This window comes from Lipotes vexillifer, unplaced genomic scaffold (genome assembly GCF_000442215.2).
Source record: "Lipotes vexillifer unplaced genomic scaffold, Lipotes_vexillifer_v1.1 scaffold724, whole genome shotgun sequence".
NCBI classification, from domain to species: Eukaryota; Metazoa; Chordata; class Mammalia; order Artiodactyla; family Lipotidae; genus Lipotes; species Lipotes vexillifer.
The window spans coordinates 32,719-53,606 of record NW_006788746.1 but is presented as its reverse complement, the minus strand read 5'-3'; the positions used below and the strand labels follow the sequence as shown (position 1 = coordinate 53,606).

At 36.9% G+C, this 20,888-nt stretch overlaps 1 protein-coding gene across 1 annotated transcript in view; it reads right to left on the bottom strand.

Annotated features, from left to right (window-relative positions):
• FNIP1 (folliculin interacting protein 1) overlaps window positions 1–20,888 on the bottom strand; it is a 78,739-nt gene that overhangs the window by 44,733 nt on the left and 13,118 nt on the right. Inside the window, exons 3-10 of the mRNA XM_007461752.1 lie at window positions 19,771–19,871; window positions 19,433–19,507; window positions 18,021–18,112; window positions 12,021–12,104; window positions 10,739–10,810; window positions 7,545–7,680; window positions 5,120–5,321; window positions 1,121–1,206 (exon numbers count right to left, since the gene is read on the bottom strand). Of these exons, the coding sequence (XP_007461814.1) occupies window positions 1,121–1,206; window positions 5,120–5,321; window positions 7,545–7,680; window positions 10,739–10,810; window positions 12,021–12,104; window positions 18,021–18,112; window positions 19,433–19,507; window positions 19,771–19,871 (848 nt within the window). The remainder of the gene's footprint in view (window positions 1–1,120; window positions 1,207–5,119; window positions 5,322–7,544; window positions 7,681–10,738; window positions 10,811–12,020; window positions 12,105–18,020; window positions 18,113–19,432; window positions 19,508–19,770; window positions 19,872–20,888) is intronic.

Here is a 20,888-nt window from a genome sequence, read left to right as displayed (position 1 = left end):
GTGGGCCTCTCACTGCTGCGGCCTCTCCCGTCGCGGGGCACAGGCTCCGGACACGCAGGCCCAGCGGCCATGGCTCACGGGCCCAGCCGCTCCGCGGCATGTGGGATCCTCCCGGACCGGGGCACGAACCCGTGTCCCCCGCATCGGCAGGCGGACTCTCAACCACTGCGCCACCAGGGAAGCCCACTGTGAATGACTTTTAAGAAGCACTGCTATAGGTTATATTTGTCATAGAAAACAGCGGTCGCATTAATGTTGGGCCTTCTGCTAAGTACTTTACATACATTATCTCATTCTATCTTTACAACAATCTATTAGATTATTGAATTCACAGGTATTACATTAGAAAACTAAGGGTCAAAAATGCTAACAAATCTGCCCAAGGTCATTAGGGATAGTAAAAGGCAGAGCCAGGGTGAGCCCACAGGTCTGTCTGTCAGGTACTAAAGTCTGAGTTCTTGGGCTAAGTGTTATACTATTTCTCCAGTCTAAAGGAGGAAAGACTGAGAGGATGAAGTAAAACTGAAATGAATCTCTTTGAGACAGAAACACATCAGTCACTTAGCGTGATTCCCAACATAAGTTCATATATAATATGTTTCCTTGCCATAATTAGAGTGCAGTTACAGCACTTGCTGGAGCTTCAGGCTCCAAGCTTTGTTGTGTCAGAAAATACTGCTAGAGAAAGGATTAAGCAACAGAGTAATATGGAACATCAAGTTCATATTCCCTATATCCGTGTATCTTTGTATTCCACGTATCTAAGAACATGTGATTACCATCACTGGTTAAATAACACTTAACCAGTCCCTACATCTAGGAGTCCAACAAAGGACAAAGCACATTTCTGCTAAAACAAGGGTCTCTTCTGGTCATATCTGCTTGTCTAGTGGTCCAGTGCTAAAAACCATACCACTGACTCCTCCCAAGTGTGCTTGAATTCCAAGCACTTTTATATTTAATAACAAAGGAGTCAATGGCCCATTGAATTACACCCTCATTTGACTATGGGACAGAGAAATTTAAAGAATTAAATTTTATTAGAATAAGTTAAAAAAATAAATTTTCCAGTGTACACTGCAAAACAATTCTATATTATGAAAAGCTGGAGAATATGTACCTGAATTCATTTAGGGCATCAACTATTCGATTATATGCCAAACTCCTCTGACTGGCATCAGCTGATCTCCGGCTCATTTTCATAGCCTTGAAAGCAATCAAATAGTTAATTCTTATACTGATCATGGGCAAAATATGGGGGGGAAAAAAGTAAAAGACAAAGTCACATATTTCCACAATATTCTACCCATCATTCTTAACTAGATATACATAAAGAAGGCACACATATTTCTAGTGGGCTTTCTTTTCTTTTCTTTTTCTTTTTTTTTTTTGCACCTTTGGTCATTTAATGAGTATAATAAAATTCAAATTCCTCCAATGGTAAGCCTCTTACTTAACTGTCAAACCACAGAATGTCAACACACAACGAGGATGATGTTGACAGTTTCTGGGTTACATAAAACTTTTTTCTCCCAAACAGATAATAAAATGATAAGTCAGTAACAACAGCTCCTGGGTTTCATTAATATTTCATAAACAATGGTTCTGTTAACTAAATCCTTTTTTAAAATCTAAAATATAAAGATGCTACTGAAAGATGTATCAAGTTATTAGTAATATTGGCTTTCTTAAAAACATATTTAGCCAAAGTTGACAAGTCCTGCTTTAGGTAGACAAAAAGGGGATCAGGATTAGAATATGGATATCAGAAAGAACTTTGAAATTTTTTAAACTTTTTCAAAAAAATGTAATTTTGCATTACTTATGTAATTACACATTATTTTTAAAATGTTTAAACATATATTTAAGAAAATGTTAGACTACTTCAGGCCAGAATCGTTCACGTTCATCCAAAAGCTTCAATAGGGTAAAAGTGACAGTTAACTTTATGTTTTCACTAACTGCTGAGAGACTCCCAATTTATAAAGAAATATTCTTTAGCTAGAATCGAGCAGTATTCTTCCTTAATTTTACCAACAATAAAAAATTTTACATTATAGATCTCAAAAGGTAGCAAAGACTTTGAAATAATTCCCACAGTGCTCAGAAACAGCATCCATAGATTTTCATTAAAAAAATAAGTAAGTGATAGTTTGAAAACTGGCCCTAGAACATAACTTATTTGGATGGTTCAGTGTTTACTACATTCTATGATTAATTACCAACTACAGAATGTTCTAAACTAAGTTCTATTCATCTATATGAAAGTATTCACTCAGCTTTATCTTTCAGCTTTATTAAGAAATAAGATGTTAAACTTGAACAGGTATCTACACAACTCTAAGTACTGCAATGTGCACTTTATGTATAGAATGAACAAAACATTAAAACATTTAAAAAGTAATGTTTAATGAGTTCTATAGTGCCTGAATATTTCAAGTTTTATACAAAGTTTAAACACTTCTCCCAGTAACTGAAATGTCAGTTCAACCACAGCTTAATATTCCATGTACTGACTTTGGCAACAACAGACTACAAAAAGAGACAGCAGCAAACTGTAGAAAATGTCACTAGTGCTGAACTTCTGAAAAAGTAAATGAAAATGGAGTTTACTCATCTGCTCAGTAAAAAGGTACTGCTAATAATCTATTTGTCTTTTAACAGATTTAATGTAAATAACTAATATAGTGTCTTCTCTAGAGGCAGATGATCCTCAGACACTAATGAGTTACTGAAATGCATCCTCTGCTTTCTAGAACATTCTAATTGGTCTTGCATCTCTACTCTCTTTTACTAGTCTCTTTTAAACATACTGCCAAAATAATGTTCCTATAGTACAATTTGAAGACAGCCTAACAAAGTCAAAAATTCTGGCAAGCATTCTAGACTCTCTGTGATCTGGTCACCATTAACTCTGCCAGCCATATCACTCACTACTCCTCTTTGTATCTTTTCCTTTCTGCATATTGTCACACGGATTAAGAACTTTAGTTACAGCCACTGATAGTTCAACTTATAGGAATCTCTTATAAAATATAATCTGGATAATTCACCAAGATGTTAACTGCAGTGTAGCTATAACTGTGAAAAAGCAGAAATGACCTAATAAAAAAGTTATTTAAATGGAGGAAAGCCACTAAAATATATTCAAGAACCATTTAAAATGAGAAATGTGTATGTTAACAATGATGCATTTTTCAAAATGGGCACATAATTAAAACAGCATGGACACAGCACAGTCCCAATCAAGTAAAAGTACAATACACATAGAAAAGGTCTGGGTAAGACTTTCAGCAAAATGTTAATGAGTTATCTTTGGGCGACAAGGATATCAATTTTTCTTATTATTCTACAATATCCATTTTTCAAAACTTTGTTTAAAAAATCCTACACATCCTTTAAGATACAGTTCGAATGAAACATCTTCCCAGTTGGAAGTCATTTTTCTTCCCTATGAACTCCTAAAAAACTTTGATTTTCCTTCTTTTTTAGTTATCTTTATGTTCTATCGTATATTCACAACTTTCTTACTTTACATCAATTTATTACATGCACTATTAGCAGCACTTGACACAACTGATCACTCCTAACTTCTTAAACTACTTTCTTCACCTGGCTCACCCCTAAAAGTACTCTCTCTTGTTTTTCCTCCTACTTGAATGGCCAATCCTCAGTCTCCCCTGCTGGTTCTCAATTCCTCAAATTTTAACTACTGAAACGCTCTACAAATCAGGCCTAGGATCTCCTCTCCTCTCTTCTCTCTCTCAATCAGTTTCTTGGCTTAAAATACCGTATACAGGGCCTCCCTGGTGGCGCAGTGGTTGAGAGTCCGCCTGCCGATGCAGGGGATACGGGTTCGTGCCCCGGTCCAGGAGGATCCCACATGCCGCGGAGCGGCTGGGCCTGTGAGCCATGGGCGCTGAGCTTGCGCATCCGGCAACGGGAAAGGCACGACAGTGAGAGGCCCACATATCTCAAAAAAAAAAAAAAATACCGTATACACACTGGTGACTGTCCAGCCTGGACCTTTCCCCTAAACTCTAGACTCACAACAACTTGGATGTCCAGGAGGCACTGCAAACAAACTGCTGATCTTCCTCCACCAAACCTGTTCCATTTGTAGTTTTCCCATTTTAGTACTGGCAATTCCATCCTTCTTACTGCTCAAAAGAAAAATCCCAAGTCAACCTCTATTATTCTTTCTCTTAACCCCAATTCGGTCCATCAGCTAATCTCCTTAGCTCTATTTTCAAAAATATCCAGAATCCAACCACTTGTCACCAATTCCATCACGAAAGTGCTTTAAGTATCCACCCTCTCACCTGAATTACTTCAACAGCCTTGTAACTGATCCCAAAGCATCCACCTTTGCCCCTGAAATCTATTCTCCATCAGCAGTAAGAGTGATTCTCATGAATAATGTCATTTCCCTGCTCAAAACACTCCAATGGTTTCCCATCTTTCTTAAGAGTAAATGCCAATGCTCATACCATGGTATCCTATAAATTCCTACATGACCTGGTCCTATTTCTAACTTAGCCACTTTGGCATCCTTACTCCTCCCTGCTGATGCTCAAGCATGAGGCTTACTCCTTTGCCCCTCCTGGAGCATTCTTCTCTCAGATGGTTATAGCTGACTTCCTCCATATGTCTGGACCATATGTCATTTTATCAGGAGCTTTCTTGACTATCTTATAAAAATTTGTAATCCTTCCATCCAGCATTCCTTAAAAAGCTTTCTCTGTTTTATTTTTCTCCATAGCACTTATTACCATCTAAAATCTTATATATTCATTTGTTTATTTTCTATGCCATGAGGTCAGGAGTGTTGCTTTTTTTCACATCTTATCCTCAGTTGCTAGAATAGTGCCTGCCACATTCTAGGCCCTCAAATACTTATTGAATGGATAAATGACCTTACATCTTTTTTTTAGGTAGTAGGCTTCTTTAAAGGAGCTGAAGTCTACTTTGCATCTCTCAGATCACTTTGTAGGGTACCTGCACAGATTCTGTTAATTTTTCTGCCAAATGAATAAACACAATGCTTAAGCAAGAGAATAAGATTCAAAGGAAAATAAAATAAAAAATATAAACAAACCATAAACATGACTATGCTTACCTGTTCTATTGCACTCTTTAATTTGTTCATGTGGCTTTCAAACAGAGGAAAATGTGAAAAAAAGAATTCATTAAATTTGTTACTTTCATCTTCATCTTTGGATAATGAAAAGATTACCCCAATTGCAATCTTCTTTTTCCTCACAATCCCTGGGTTAGGGCCACAGCTCTCCTCTGACAGATTAAAGCTTTCTTCTATAGACCTTAAAAATAAATGGTTTTTTATTTTAAAATAATATAAAAATAATTAAATTCACAATTCAATCCCCTTGCTAATTAAATGTAGGCAAGCTAAAGGTCTTCCAGTGTTTTATCCAGTAAATCTAAAAATTCATACCAATTGTGTATCTCTTTGAGAAATCTACTGGCTATTCATTTATACTCATATTTTTGTAAGAAATTTTAATAGAGAGTCAGATAGGAAACATTTTTGTTCAATGAGAAGTCACTAAAAAAGTAGATAATCCCAAAGTATAACCAACCTAAAAGAGCCTGAATTTTAAGGTTTATAGATGAGTCTGATATAATCTCTTCACTGTTCTAGAATCTACTTATCTCTCCTTTAGATTCCAGGCATAAAATCAAAGGTGAAGGAATAAAGGGAGTGAGTAAAAAAGGAAACAAGAAGCTTCATCATCTTTAGCTGTACTTAACACAGACTAAAAAAATAAATCTTTCAAGAATGAATTAACTTGCCAAAATAGAAACATGAAAAACTGAAATATCAAAACATGCAGTAAATGGATCAAAGACCAAAACAAAAGAGTTAAAACTATAAAACCCTTAGAAGAAAACATAGGGTAAAAGCTTCATGACACTGGATATGGCAATGGTTTCTTGGATATGACACCAAAGGTAAAGGCAACAGAAGAAAAAAATACATAAATTGGGCTACATAAAAATGAAAAACTGTTGTGTATCAAAAGAAACTATCAACAGAATAAATGGGCAACTAATCAAATGGGACAAAATATTTGCAAAGCATATATCTGATAAGGGATTCACATCCAGGAATATATAAAGAACTCCTACAATTCAACAACAACCACCAAAAAAACCACCTGATTAAAAAATGGGTAAAACACTTGAATAGACTATCTCCAAAGAAAACATACATATGGCCCATAAGAAAGCAAAAACATGCTCAACATCACTAGCCATCAGGTAAATACAAATTGAAACTACAAGGAGATACCACTTCACACCCATAAGGATGGTTATTATTAAAAAAAAAAAAAAAAAGGAAATTAACTACTGGTGAGGATGTGGAGAAATTAGAACTCTTGTGCAGTTCTAGTCAGGGAAATTTCTTAGCGGTACAGTTGTTAGCACTCCACACTTTCAGTGCAGGGGACACGTGTTCAATCCCTGGTCAGGGAACTAAGATATGCGGCGTGGCCAAAAACAAAAAAACACCCTGGCCATTTCTAGTGGGAATGAAAGTAAAATGGTACAGCCACTGTGGTGAAGAGCATGGCAGTTCCTCAAAAACTTCAACAGAGAATTATGATATGATCCAGAAATTCCACTTCTGGGCATATAACCAAAAGAATTGAAAGTGGAGACTTGAAAGGTATTTGTAGACTCACGTTCATATCAGCATATTCACAACAGCCAAAAGGTGGAAGCAATCCAAATGTCCAAGGACAGATGAGTGGATAAACAAAATGTATATACAATGGAATGTATATGTATATACAATGGAATGTTAGTCATAAAAAAAAAATGAAATTCTGATACATGTTACAATATGGGTGAACCCTGAAGGCATGCTAAAGTGGAATAAGGCAGACATAAAAAGATAAATATTCTATGATTCCACTTATATGAGGTATGTAGAGCAATCAAATTTACAGAGAAAAAAATTGCATAGTAGTTCCCAGGGGCTAAGGGGAGGGAGGAATGAGGAATTATTGCTTAATGTGTATAAAGGTTCAGTTTGTGGAGATAAAGTTCTGGACGTGAATGGCTATGGCTGCACAACAATGTGAAGGTACTTAATGCCACTGAACTATACAGCTAATAATGGTTAAAATAGTAAATTGTATGTTATGCATAACTTACCACAATTTTTAAAAATGTAGTACACTTTAAAAGTTTCCAGTACCAGACTTGAAAAATACAAAATACAAGGTCCAGGCTCTTAACATACACAATTGTGTTAAAGGAACTATTCAATCTTGTGGTAAATTAAAAGTCCTGGGCTTCCCTGGTGGCGCAGTGGTTGAGAGTCCACCTGCCGATGCAGGGGACACGGGTTCGTGCCCCAGTCCAGGAAGATCCCACATACCGCGGAGCGGCTAGGCTCGTGAGCCATGGCCGCTGAGCCTGCGCATCCGGAGCCTGTGCTCCGCAACGGGAGAGGCCACAACAGTGAGAGGCCCAGGTACCGCAAAAAAAAAAAAAAAAAAAAAGTCCCAACTTACCATCTAGGAAACACCCCATTCTCCAAACTTGTTGTTTGGCTACGTCGCCAGCGTCGCTGGTAGCTGCTGGCACAACTTCGGGTAAGTGAGGAGTTTGGAGAGGGAAATGGTGTAATAAGCAAGCTGCTGAGAGATGCTGTCAAGTCAGAGTAAGAACAAGTATAATATATAAGTTAATAATTACTAAAAACAAGAACAGATTTCTTTTTAACAAATTTAAGAGTGGTGACTCAAATTTTCCATTTTGCTGAAATGAGGCTCTAAAATTTCCATTTAAAAAAAATACATCATTGTTGGAGCAAGGTCCCAGAAAAAAATCACATACTAAAAGTGAGCTGGCAAGAGACCCTGATACAATCCCCTTTTGACATCCTTACCTTCCCCAACCCCACCCCAGACGAAAATGCTACTTTGAAATAAAGCTTTATTCCTTTGGCCATGACACTGTCTCCTAGCTTAGCTGAATCCTTAGTCCTTAAATTAAATACGATGCAGTTCAATTCCAATGCAGCAGCTGGATTTTAAGAACAAAAGCTAATTTGAAAATAAGTGTTTGAATGCCATTTAAAACGTTATTTAAAAGTACTCATGAAGGGGGGCTTCCCTGGTGGCACAGTGGTTGAGAGTCTGCCTGCCAATGCAGAGGACACGAGTTCGTGCCCCAGTCCGGGAAGATCCCACATGCCGCAGAGTGGCTGGGCCTGTGAGCCATGGCCGCTGAGCCTGCGCGTCTGGAGCCTGTGCTCTGCCAAGGGAGAGGCCACAACAGTGAGAGGCCCGCGTACCACACACACACACACAAAAGTACTCATGGAGGGACTTCTGGGCAGTCCAGTGGTTAAGACTCCACAATTCCAATGCAGGGGGCACAGGTTCGATCCCTGGTCGGGGAACTAAGATGCCACATGCTGCGTAGCGGCCAAAAAAAAAAAAAAAAAAAAAAGAAGTACTCATGGATCACTTGTGCATAGGTAGGCACCTCTGAATGCCTAGGTACTTTTACCAAGAGTCATGACTATACCTATCAAGCTCCAAGAAAGAGTAAATCATATAGATTGCTCTCTAGAACATTGCTCTCTGGAACACTGCTCTCTGGAACAGACACATCCCAATAGAGTCCACTCTGATTATAAGTGCTGCAATCCCCTAACTACGGAAATTATTCTCTTCTGAAAACCCTTCTCTGCAATCCAAAAGCTCTGTTTCCTGCCTAGGGTATCAAAAGCTAAAATCCTTTTTAAAAGGATTTAAAAAGTCCTTTAGTATCAAAAGCTTAAATTCTTTTATGGGGGGATTCTCTCCTTCTCTCCACTTAATCTAGAGAGAAAAAGACCTCAAGGGCTTGCTTTTGTTTAGAAATATTATAGATTCCCATTTTCATCATTATAAACACATACTGAAAATGTGTAAAATAATCAAAAGGGAAGTATTATTATCATCTATAAAAAGATACATGCCAGATGATATATAATTTTGGACACCGGGACTGAAAAGTAAGAGATTATCATTATGAAAATATGTTCATTTGAATTCTGGCAAATTCAATGGTAAAGGGGAAAGCTCTATGTGCCATGCAAACATCTGGGCCGCCAATGAATTAATTCTGGACTACTTTCTTGAAAATACCACATTTTATCAATTAGTAGTATAAAACTTTGTAGTCTAAGGTTAGGCATGTATAACTAATCTGGGTATGGCTTCTGTGAGAAATCAAATGTTACTCTAAATTTGGAAAAGCTCTGTTTTATCAAATTCTGGTTTTAAAAATAACACAATCAGAAAAAGGAAGAAAATATACAATTAACTTAAACAGCATATATGAATTCAATGGCTTGAAGAAGCTTTACAGATCTGTCTTGCCAGGCCCTTCAATTTACAGATGAAGAAAATGAAGTATAGAGACATTAATTTATCACTTCTGAAATCTTGGATAAATAATGAAAACTAAATTCCTGCCACAGAAAACTAAATCTCTAGATTACATAGATGCAAACTGTATTAAGAGAAATACACTTTAGATTAGTTCCTAAGAACAAAAATAACTCAATTAGAAAAGAAGGGTGAGATTATTTGAAAGATGAGACTTCTCCTATTAGAGTAGTGGTTCTTAACTCTAGCTGTCCATCAGAATCAGTGGTTGAGTTTTTCATTTTTTGTTCCTCAAATACAGATGCCTAAGCCTTTCTCTAGGGTAAATCAAGAATCTTCAAGAGTAGAGTCCAGGTATCTGAAAAATTTTCTTGAAATTTCTCACGCATAAGTAGGGATTACAATATATAGGAAGTTTGGAGTCTTCCATCTAGACTCAAAACTGACTTGTGAACAATTTATATGGCAGAGCCATGCAATGTGACAACACATACAGATAATCACAGTGGATAAAGTTTCTCATACCTAATGATAATTCAAACCTAAGAGTACTCCACCTTTCCCTTATGCTGATCTCTGAGCCCGGACACTTTTCCTTTTAACTGAAATGTCCTTCTTTCATGCCTTTGGCCAGATAACTCCTATTTATTTCAAGTATCAACACTCTGTAAAGCTTTACTCACACCCTGCCCCTTGACCAGGCTAAGTTAGGTGCCTTTTTTCTGAACCTCTGCACAGGTCTATCACAGAACACCTCAAACAATAAACTATGACAGATGATCTTTCTGGCTATTCTCTCATTAGAAGCTGTGCTCGTTAAGGATAGAATCTGGGGGGTTTTTTTGTTTTTTTCTTTTTAATCCTCACAATGTTTCAATAAAACTTTGTCAAATTTTGGAAGAGTACGTATTTCAAAGAAATATGTATAACACTGGCTCAAAATGCCTAAGCTTCTCTGGGCAAGAGACAGTCTGACACTTTAAACCCTAGTTAGGAGAAAACAGATATAAGCAAATGTGTTTTTTCTACTATGCTATCTAAGCAGTCTCTTGAGCAATATTATTTTTCTTATACTGGCTAAGCCTAAGCCAGTGTGTATTCATCCAGGCCATGTTCCACCAGGCACATTTACTATTAAACATGAAAATTTTTTAATCTAAAATATTTATTTTTGCTGTTTCTACCATCCTCTTGTAAGGCTAATATCAATACTAACAAACTGTACACATAAAACTGGATGATAAAAGCAAAGATAAAAAAGGAAATCAATGTCAGCTAACAGTGATCTCATCAAAAATTGGATTAATACATGAACCTGTCATTACCAGAGCGTGCTATGCCACTGTCTCTGTCCTCATTCAGCTCTCTTCCAGGCATGTCCATTGGGTTGCTGTGAACTGCAAATCAAGACAAAACTGTGACTTATAAAATACAGTGCTATTCAGGTTGATGTTGTTCCTTTTATGTAGCAAACTAAATCATGCTCATTTCATTGCATTCCTTTATTTTTTCAACAGCATGGCACAAACCCAACACCAAGAGCTATTACTCAGTTGAACAAGCTTTGAGATCTCTCTAAAGATTTGACATATAATATGAAATAATCTATGGTATAATACCTAAAGAAGCAAGGGATGACTAAAATAAGTATTTTAGAAGCATATTCAATGATATATGAATATATTCACAATATACTGCTAAATGAAAAAAAGGCAATCTACTGACCAGTAAGAATGATGGTTGCTGGGGCTAAGTGACTGGTATATGATGGTTGTCTGCTATTCTGCCTATAAAAATGTATGTTTAAAAATTCTCCATAATAAAAATTTTAAGAAAGCCGAACAGTATAACCCCAATTTTGTTTTAAAACAAACAAAAAAACTAAGAAGGTGATTTCCAGTTGACAAGATGGCTAATATATTTTTTTGCCTATTTTTCATATTTTCCAAATTTTCTATAATATATATACATTGTTTATATCTTACATTTGTAAGAAAAATAAATATTAATTAAAACAAGAAGTTGGATACAACTTCCTGGATACAGAAGCATGAACACACTCTACAATCATCTATTTAATGATGTAAACAAACATAGTCATATATGCCTTTTACAGAATATAATGGTGCTTGTTCATCTAAATTTTAGCTCCAAGAGAAATCATTCTTATGGAATAGTGTAGATCAGAAATTTTACAATAATAGTAAGATAGGATATTTTCTGCGATTGATGAACCATGATACAGAAGCTACTCAGCCATGGAAACAAGATAGTGTCACATTAGAAATTCTACTGGTATTACAAGAAATAACGTTCATACTATATTTTGGTTTAGGATTCTAAAGTTAAAATCATTATTACATAACAAAATAAGAAATGACAAACTGAAATTTCATGAAAATGTCAATTCCACTGATAACTTAGTTTCTGGAAACTTTAAGAACATATTCAGTAGAAAGATATTAAGTTCTTAAACTTCCTAAGCAATGTTTTCTCAACTACACTTTCCCCAACTGCATTTCTCTACTCTCTTGTTTCCACAGCTTAACTATGAATTCTAGACGCTGGGGCACACCAACTAGTCTACCCACACAGCACATGGCAAACCTGCAAAGAAAGAGGCGCTCCTGATCAGGCGGAGCGGACCCTGTTCAGAGAATGCCCGCCTGGGGCTGCAGAACTGTGAAAGACCTACATGGCAGAAACGTAAAATACATATGAAAGAGGGCTGTTAGAGAAGCCACAATGCGTCAGGAATAAAAGGTGAGCTAAGGAAGTACAAAAGCAGACCAACAGATATGGATGGAAACCTTTAAACAAGTAAGAATAATTCAAGCTGGCTTCCTATTTTTGAAACAGGATGGTTTCCTTCTGGTCATGGCTTATGTCAACATAACAATTTACTAATAAGTCCACATATAATAATAAAAATAAAACATAAACAATAAAAATAAGCTTCCACTATACAAGGTAAAATGTTCAATCCTTTCTCATCTAAAACAATGTTTTTAAAGATTCAAAACAACACAGTAATGTTATCTATATAATTTGACATTTGCCAAATACATTTATCTTTTAAAAAGTCAGTTTTAAGATTACAATATTGTGCAACTACAGTTAAGAAGAAAACCACCTAAGCACTTGGCTGAAAAAACAGAACACAAAATAAAACAAAGAGCAAATAAAGAAAAGGGGTCTACTGACAAATAAGTATGAAATTAGTTTTTCTAAACTAGTTGTAAATTATAAAGTAACAGAAGAAACCAAAGTTCCTAGAGCAGGGGTCAGCCACTATGGAAGCAAGAAAGCCAATGCAGCCTGTCAGGGCCAGACTCCCAGCTGCCCAAGATAAGTAGCTGCCACACACTTGACCAAGAGAAGATAAGAGTCTGAAGACCCAGAGAGGGTAACATTCCAGCCTGGAAGCAAGCAGCTGAGTTACTTGTTAGTTATGCTTCATCAAGATGGCCTAAATAGCCATCTAGGAGGTTTATCTAGGATAGAACTGGGGACTTTTCTGTTTTAAAAAGTGACAAATGTATTTTTCAAATTGCTAATAGGTATTTTTCTATAACAAGAGTTTCTATAATTATAGTGCATGTGCAGCAAACCTTCCATTTTCATTGTTCAGTTCCTTCTTAATTTTTTCCTAGTTACCTCAAAACTTACCTGCTCTCTTTAATCTCCTTCCCTACCACCTCCTCTTACTCTCAGCATATGACTTTGTCTCGTACAGTATGCATATGTATATGTTTGTACACATGAAGAATCACCATATGGGAACTCTCCTCCTACCATGCTATCTCCAAACGTAATCTCCAAACTTAATTAACTTTCATCCCTGCCTCCTTCCTGCCTGAGCAGTAATAACAAGTAACATTATTCAAGTCCCCTTTATGTGCAGGGACTATCTGTGAAAAATCCTGAGAGGTACCTCCCTCCCTCCCTTCCAAAGCTAATTCTTCTAAGTCAGCTAGGCCCTTCCACTTTACCAGTATCACCTCTATCTCCAACCTCATCCTCCTTATAACCTCCTTTTCCATCAACATTTAAATACAGTCAGAACTCTTCTACCTTCTCCCCATATATCTAATCCTATAGTTCAGTAGTTCTTAAAATGTGGTCCAAGGACCCCCTAAGGGGACCCTGCAACCCTTTCAAGGGGTTCTTGAGGACATTCCTTTTTCTAGCTACATATCTATGTGAAACTATATTCTCTTAACACACTTCAACCAAAACAACATATTACAAAAGACTGAATGCAGAAGATATGAGAATCCAGCTGTTTCTATTAAGCCAGACAATAAAAAGTTTTGCAACAATGTAAAACAATGCCACTCAAAGTTTTCTTGTCTTGGAAAGTACAGTTATTTCAAAACATGTTATTTATATTAACATAAAAAGAGTTATTAGTGTTATTTTTAATGAGTTACTAAGTAAATATTTTAAAATTTTTCTGAATTTTAATTTCTAATACAGTATATATCAATAAATGTAACCTACATACACAAAAGCTCTCTGTGGTCCTCAATAATTTCTATGTGTGTAAAAGGGTCCTGAAACCAAGAAATTTGAGGATGCCTGCTTACATCTTAGAAAAGAAGACTAACCTCTGAGTCTTTCCTCAACTATGGCTTCTATTCTCCCCACTGAAACTACTCACATAGGCCACCACCAAAAGCCTTCCTGTTACTTAATGCACTCCATACTATCTTACACTACCTTACATCATATTTGATGCTGACTACATTACACTTTGAACTTTTTTCCCTCAGTTCTCATGCTAACACAAAGTTTTTTTTTTCTTAGTCTCCTTTATGTGATTCTCTTCTCCTACTCCATCTTTAAAGCCAGCACCCCCAGGGTTCTATCCTCAACAATATTTCCTTCTCATTCATTCTTATGCTTTCAATTATCATTTATATGATAATAATTCTCAAATCCATGGTAGAAACTGCTAACAATCTAAAAAAGGATTGTGTTCTCCCTTGCATAACATCAAGTAGTCTGTGGGAAGCAGCTGGCCAGCTACGGACCATATTTCTCAAACCTCCTTATATACAGGTGAAGCTGTATGATTAGTTACCACCAATGGAATGTGAGCAAAAGTGATGTATATCACTTTCAGGTTGAGGTAGTTTTGAAGGGAATGTGCCTTCTCCATACTCAGTCTTTCCACTGGCTTTGTGTAGGTGAGCACAACCTTGGAGCCCATATTGTAAAGAAGGTAGAACTCCAAGAAGGAAGGAGACTGGACCTCTAAAACACTGCTTTGAGGAAAATTGTGAGAAAAAACCTCTATTGTTTTAAAACTATTATACATTCATGATCTTACAGCAGCTACCACCAAAATACATCTCTCTCTAACTAACTACAATGGATATCTTCACTTGGATATCCTACCAATACTTCCAATTCGACAGTCCTAAACCTAAAATCATCAACTCCCAATTTCTCATGTTCCTCCCAGTGAATGGAACCAATATCCATGCAATTACACAACCCGATAGCTCAGTGCCATCCCTGACTCCCCCTTTCCCCTCACCTCTTCTACCTAATTACCAAGTCCTGTCTACTCTATTTCTCCCAACAAAGTTCTCAACAACTCTTTATCCTTATGGACACAATTTTACTCTACGTCCCCATTATCTGTCACTTGGACTATCATAAGCAGTCTTCTAACATGGGTGTTTTCTCAATCCCACTGGCTCATCTGAATCTATTCCTACAGCAATTAGAATATTCTTTTGCAGATACAAATCTGATCTGATCATGTTTCTATATTGTGAAAACTCTTCTGTTGTTGCCTTGAGAATGCACCACAAAACTCTCCAGCTATAAGAACTGCAAATGGCCAAGCACCCCAGCTGCTGTGTTCTTAACTTCACTGCCATGCTCGTGCAGGGCCACATATCCCACAGGCTGCGCCTAGCCAATGACTAAACACAGTAGCTATAGTAAGGCAGGCCCATTTTGGCAAGACATGGGTCACTTCTGACAACCAACTCTGACTCAAAGACTCGTCCACAGCCTTATCAAACCTTCCTTGGACTATATGGCAGGCTGGAACATGTCCACTCAAGCTTTTATTCCTTTCACTCAAGGCAAACTTGCACCACAATCTGAGGGCTCTCTGAACCCTTCCCAGCTCCCTCTTCATTTCTTCTCACCTAGTAATAATAATATCCTTGCATGTTTAAACCTGTCTTGGCACCTGTTAAAAACCAGGAGGAAGACCCAAACTAACACACCCTCACTGGTACCCAACTGCTTACCCAAAGCATAAGTCCAAATTCCTCAGTGTAACCCACAATGCCCTTCATGATCTGGCTCTTGCTCACTTCTTTATTTCCTTTTACTTCCTTTACTTATATCCACACTGTGCTCCACCCACACTGATTTGTTCACATTCTTTCCACACTCAACGATCTCTTGCACTAGGTCTGTGCAGATGCTACTGTTTTTTCCTAGAACATTTCTCTTCCCAACTGTCAGGCTAATTCTTCAAGTTTAGGCTCACTTCTTTAAGAAAGCCTTTTGTGATACTCCAAGACTGAACCGGGTGTTCCTCCTCATTTCTATCACAACATGCTCTTAGTCTTGTCCAAAAATTAACTACAGTATACTGCAATTGTATACTGTACTGTATTGCTTGTCTGACTTCCACTAACTAAAAATCTGTTGAGGCAGGAACTGTGTCTGGTTCACCACTATATTCTCAGGGCCTAGCAGAGTGCTTGGCATATAATAAGGGCTTGATAAGTACTTGTTGATTAATTGGAAATTTAAAGAAAATAAGAAATGGTGCTCAAATATCCTTGATTCACAACTAAGAATGTACAAGAAAAAGCCGTTCATAACAAAGTCTGTGCTTTGTTAAGTGCATTAATTTCCTATTCCATGTTAAAACAGAGAAGTTGAGTATATGTAGCAACTATAGCGTACTTTACCTTTATACATAATGGATTTGTATTATTAAAATAGCTTTTAATAAGCCCCTTTAGCTTTGAAAAGTATCAAATTATAAAGAAAAAAAGACATTTCTCTGTCACATTTTTACTTTATTAAAATGAACTAATCAAGTTAAGAAAAAGTAGAACTTCTATTTTTCTATAAAAGGCACACTTTCTAAAACATGTGTCTGACACTGCAACTAGCCCATAGTAGGTACTTAATTAATAGTTGCTATTTGAATGAACATGAATTATAAAAAATAATAGGATGCTATACTGTTAAAGGTGGGAGAAAAAACTGTTTTCTACTAATATGTATAACTGATATTTAGTAAAATTAATTACAAATAAAATTTTCCACTAGGGCTTCCCTGGTGGCTCAGTGGTTGAGAGTCCGCCTGCCGATGCAGGGCTTGCGGGTTTGTGCCCGGTCCAGGAAGATCCCACATGCCGCGGAGCGGCTGGGCCCGAGAGCCATGGCCGCTGAGCCTGCACATCAGAGCCTGTGCTCCGCAAAGGGACAGGCCACAACAGTGAGAGGCCCACATACCACAAAAAAAAAAAAAAAAATCCACTGAACAGGGAATGAGTGAAACATTCATCCTATTCTTTTTTTTTTTTAACATCTTTATTGGAATATAACTGCTTTACAATGGTGTGTTTGTTTCTGCTTTATAACAAAGTGAATCAGCTATACACATATACATATATCGCCTCCCTCTTGCGTCTCCCTCCCACCCTCCCTATCCCACCCCTCTAGGTGGTCACAAAGCACCGAGCTGATCTCCCTGTGCTATGCGGCTGCTTCCCACTAGCTATCTATTTTACATTTGGTGGTGTATATATGTCCATGCCACTCTTTCACTTCATCCGTTTACCCATCCCCCTCCCCACGTCCTCAGGTCCATTCTCTATGTCTGCATCTTTATTCCTGTCCTGCCCCTAGATTCTTCAGAACCAATTTCTTTTTTTTTTTTAAGATTCCATATATATGTGTTAGCATACATTCATCCTATTCTAACTGCTGTCCACTCTCTAATACACTACAGTTCGTTATGCACTGGAAATATGGTCAGCAGTAATTTATTTGATCTTTCTAAGATAAAACAAAGGACCAGAAATTTTAGAAACAGTTTGCCACTTTAAAATGTTGAACTTAAATAACAAACAATAAACTAACCAAACTACTAAATAAGCTGCTATTTTAATAAATCTCTTAAGAAACATCAAATTTGAATATCTGCTCATCTGAATTACAGGTCAAAAAAACAAGCACCATTTTAAAATTACTCTATGGTCAGGGAAAAGAAAAGGGAGAAAGTATAATACCTGTCTCCCTCAGCTGAAATATTCAAGAGAGCTAGTAAGGGCTTTTTACATCAACAAAAGTACTTTTCAAAGATGCATCGAAACTAAAACCAAAAAACAAATTAGGTATTTCTTCAGCAGTTCTCTTTTTTCAGGTACAAAATAAACATTATGTTCAAATATATGAAAACTAAATTTTTCAAATAATATAAATATTACACATTCTTGCAATTTAAATCCCTTTTCCACTTCTACTATTTGAAATTCTTTGGTCTTCTAACATTATTAAGAACGTTATTATCTACACTATTAAGAACATTTTTAAAATGTATAAAAACCGTTTTACCTATATTTCCAAGTAATCCATTAATAACTGTGTTATTATCAGCCTTTAATGTACTGTTGTCCTGATTGATGAATTCAAGACTGTCTTGCAGCCTAAGTGGGAGGAGAAAAAAATAAATTCCAAATTCGTTTTATGCTCTTAATGGCAATTCTTTGTATACCTCAAATTTTAAGTGTAAAACATTTTTTTTTAAGTTTTAAGTTTCCCTATTAGTACTATAAACCAACTAATCATTTAAATCAGGGGTTAGCAAACTACACACTGAGGGTTAAATTAAGTCTGCTGCCTGTTTCTGTGAATAAAGTTTTACTGGAATACAGCCACACCCAAGTGTCTGTCAACAGATGAATGGATAAAAAAAGACTGTCATGTATATATATAGACAGGGGATATTATTCAGACATGAAAAGAAAAAAAGAGGAAGTCCTGCCATTTGCAACAACTTTGGTCCTTCAGGGCATTATGCTAAGTGAAATAAGTCAGACGGAGAAAGGCAAATGCTGTATGATATCACTTATATGTGGAATCTAACAAAGTCAATTCCCTGACGGTCCAGTGGTTAGGACTCTGTGCTTCCACTACAGGGGGCACGGGTTCAATTCCTGATTGGCAAACTAAGATCCTGCAAGCCGCGAGGCACGGCCAAAAAATAAATAAATAAATAACTTTTTAAAATTTGTTTAATTAAAAAGAAATTAAAAAGCCGAACTCGTGGTGGCGCAGTGGTTGAGAGTCCGCCTGCCGATGCAGGGGCACACGGGTTCGTGCCCCAGTCCGGGAAGATCCCACATGCCACGGAGCTGCTGGGCCCGTGAGCCATGGCCGCTGAGCCTGCACGTCCGGAGACTGTGCTCCACAACGGGAGAGGCCACAACAGTGAGAGGCCCGCGTACCGCAAAAAAAAAAAAAAAAAGCCAAACTCAGAGATGCAGAGAGCAGAGCTTACCAGGGACTGGGAATAGGGGAAATGGAGATAAAATGGTCAAAGGGTACAAACTTCTAGTTATAAGATTAACAAGTTCTGGGTGTCCAATATACAGCAAGCTAATTATAGCTAATAATACTGCGTTATATCTTGAAAGTTGCTAACAGAGTAAATCTTAAATATTCTCACCACAAAAAAGAAATGGTAATTATGTGACAGGATGGTAGCAGTTAAGGCTATGGTGGTAATCACTTTGCAATATATAAATGTATCAAATCAACACGCCATATACTTCAAAATTACATAATGGTGTATGTCAATCATATCTCAACAAAGCTGGGGGAAAAAATCTGGCCTCCATAAACTTTCAAACTGAAGGGATGGAATAAAATCTGAATTTATGCTGCAATCCTGAAAGCAGCTTATTAGTTTTCATACTTTGCAGATCTTAAAGAATTCATTTCTCCCTTGATCCATAACTACTTACGTATTGAGACTTCCACAGATGCTGCTGCCAGTCCGTGCAGTAAAAACTTTGCTGAGCATAAGCTGTGGAGGGGAACTATGAAGAAAAAGAGAAGGATAGAGAGAGATCAAAACTGAAACACAAGGACCTTTCCAATTTATTACAAATAAAAATGTTTAAGTCACAGAGATGTCACAGCATAGTTACAACAGCCATGAAGTAGCATTAAACCCATAAAACTTCATAAACTTAGTAGCTGACATGCTCAATCTGAGTGAAGACTATATGAAATTCTCCCATCTTTAAAAAACTAAACATTCTAAAATGGATTCATTAAGAAAAATCAGAAAATCCCTCACCGGATCTGATGAATCTTTAAGGTGGAGCCTTTGTAGCTCATTGCTACTGAGCCAAACATCATCTCTCCAAGCATATTGGCATCAGAAGAGCATCGAGAACCCTAAACAATAAGCATAACATTAATAAAATTGCAGAATTTAAAACCTATTTCAAAAACTGATTTTTATTAATAATTCCTTTGCTGTATTCTACGTAATGTTTTTTAAATGATTTTACGTTGTATACACTGTTCTGCAGCTTGATTTTCTTCATTTCACAATGTCTTATAGATCTAAGCATATTGTTATACATTGATTCCTTTTAAGAGCTGCATAGTATTCTCCTATATGAAAATACCATTTTATCAAGCCTGTTCCCCTTACTGATAGGCATTTAAGTTACTTCCTGTTTTTTGCTATTACAAATAACGCTCAAAAAACATTCTTAGCCACATCTTATGCATATGCAATGCTTCTCCAGGACAGATAACAAGAAGTAGAATTCACTGAACATGCTGAACAGATTTTACCACTCCTACTGTGCAAACAGAAGCATTCGCAAAAGGGGTAACTTGGACATATTTTGCATTTTTTTAAAAAAGACTTATCTTAAGCATTAGAATGTCTTGTTTGCAAAGAATTCTTTTCCATAATTCTTTAATTGTCCTCATAGGAGTCAAAAAAATCTAAAAACTGACTCATCCATTTGGTTACTATTTATATACTGTGGCAAATACAACTAGTTAACCACCAAATATCTTATTCCTTATTTTCTGAAGTACAATTTGTTTCAAGAAAGCAATGTGCCCAAATGAAAAAAACTACATTTCAGAGCCTCCCTTACAGATAGGGGATTTCGAGTTGGTCTCTATATTCAAAGAGTTAAACCAGTGGTTGGAGTGGTAGCTTTCAGAACTATCCATTTACATGCATTCAACACAGTCCTGGTCAATGGAATATAAATGGAAATCACTGAAGATGAAGACACCGTAAGAGGACGAGAAGGCAACAAGTATGTACACAGTAACTCTGGCTAAGTAGAAAGATAAGGAAACCTTGGTCTCTGAGGCCATCTTGGAAGCCCATAAACTATCGTCCCTAGATGGCCTCTCTCCAGACTTGTCATGTGAAGAAACCAA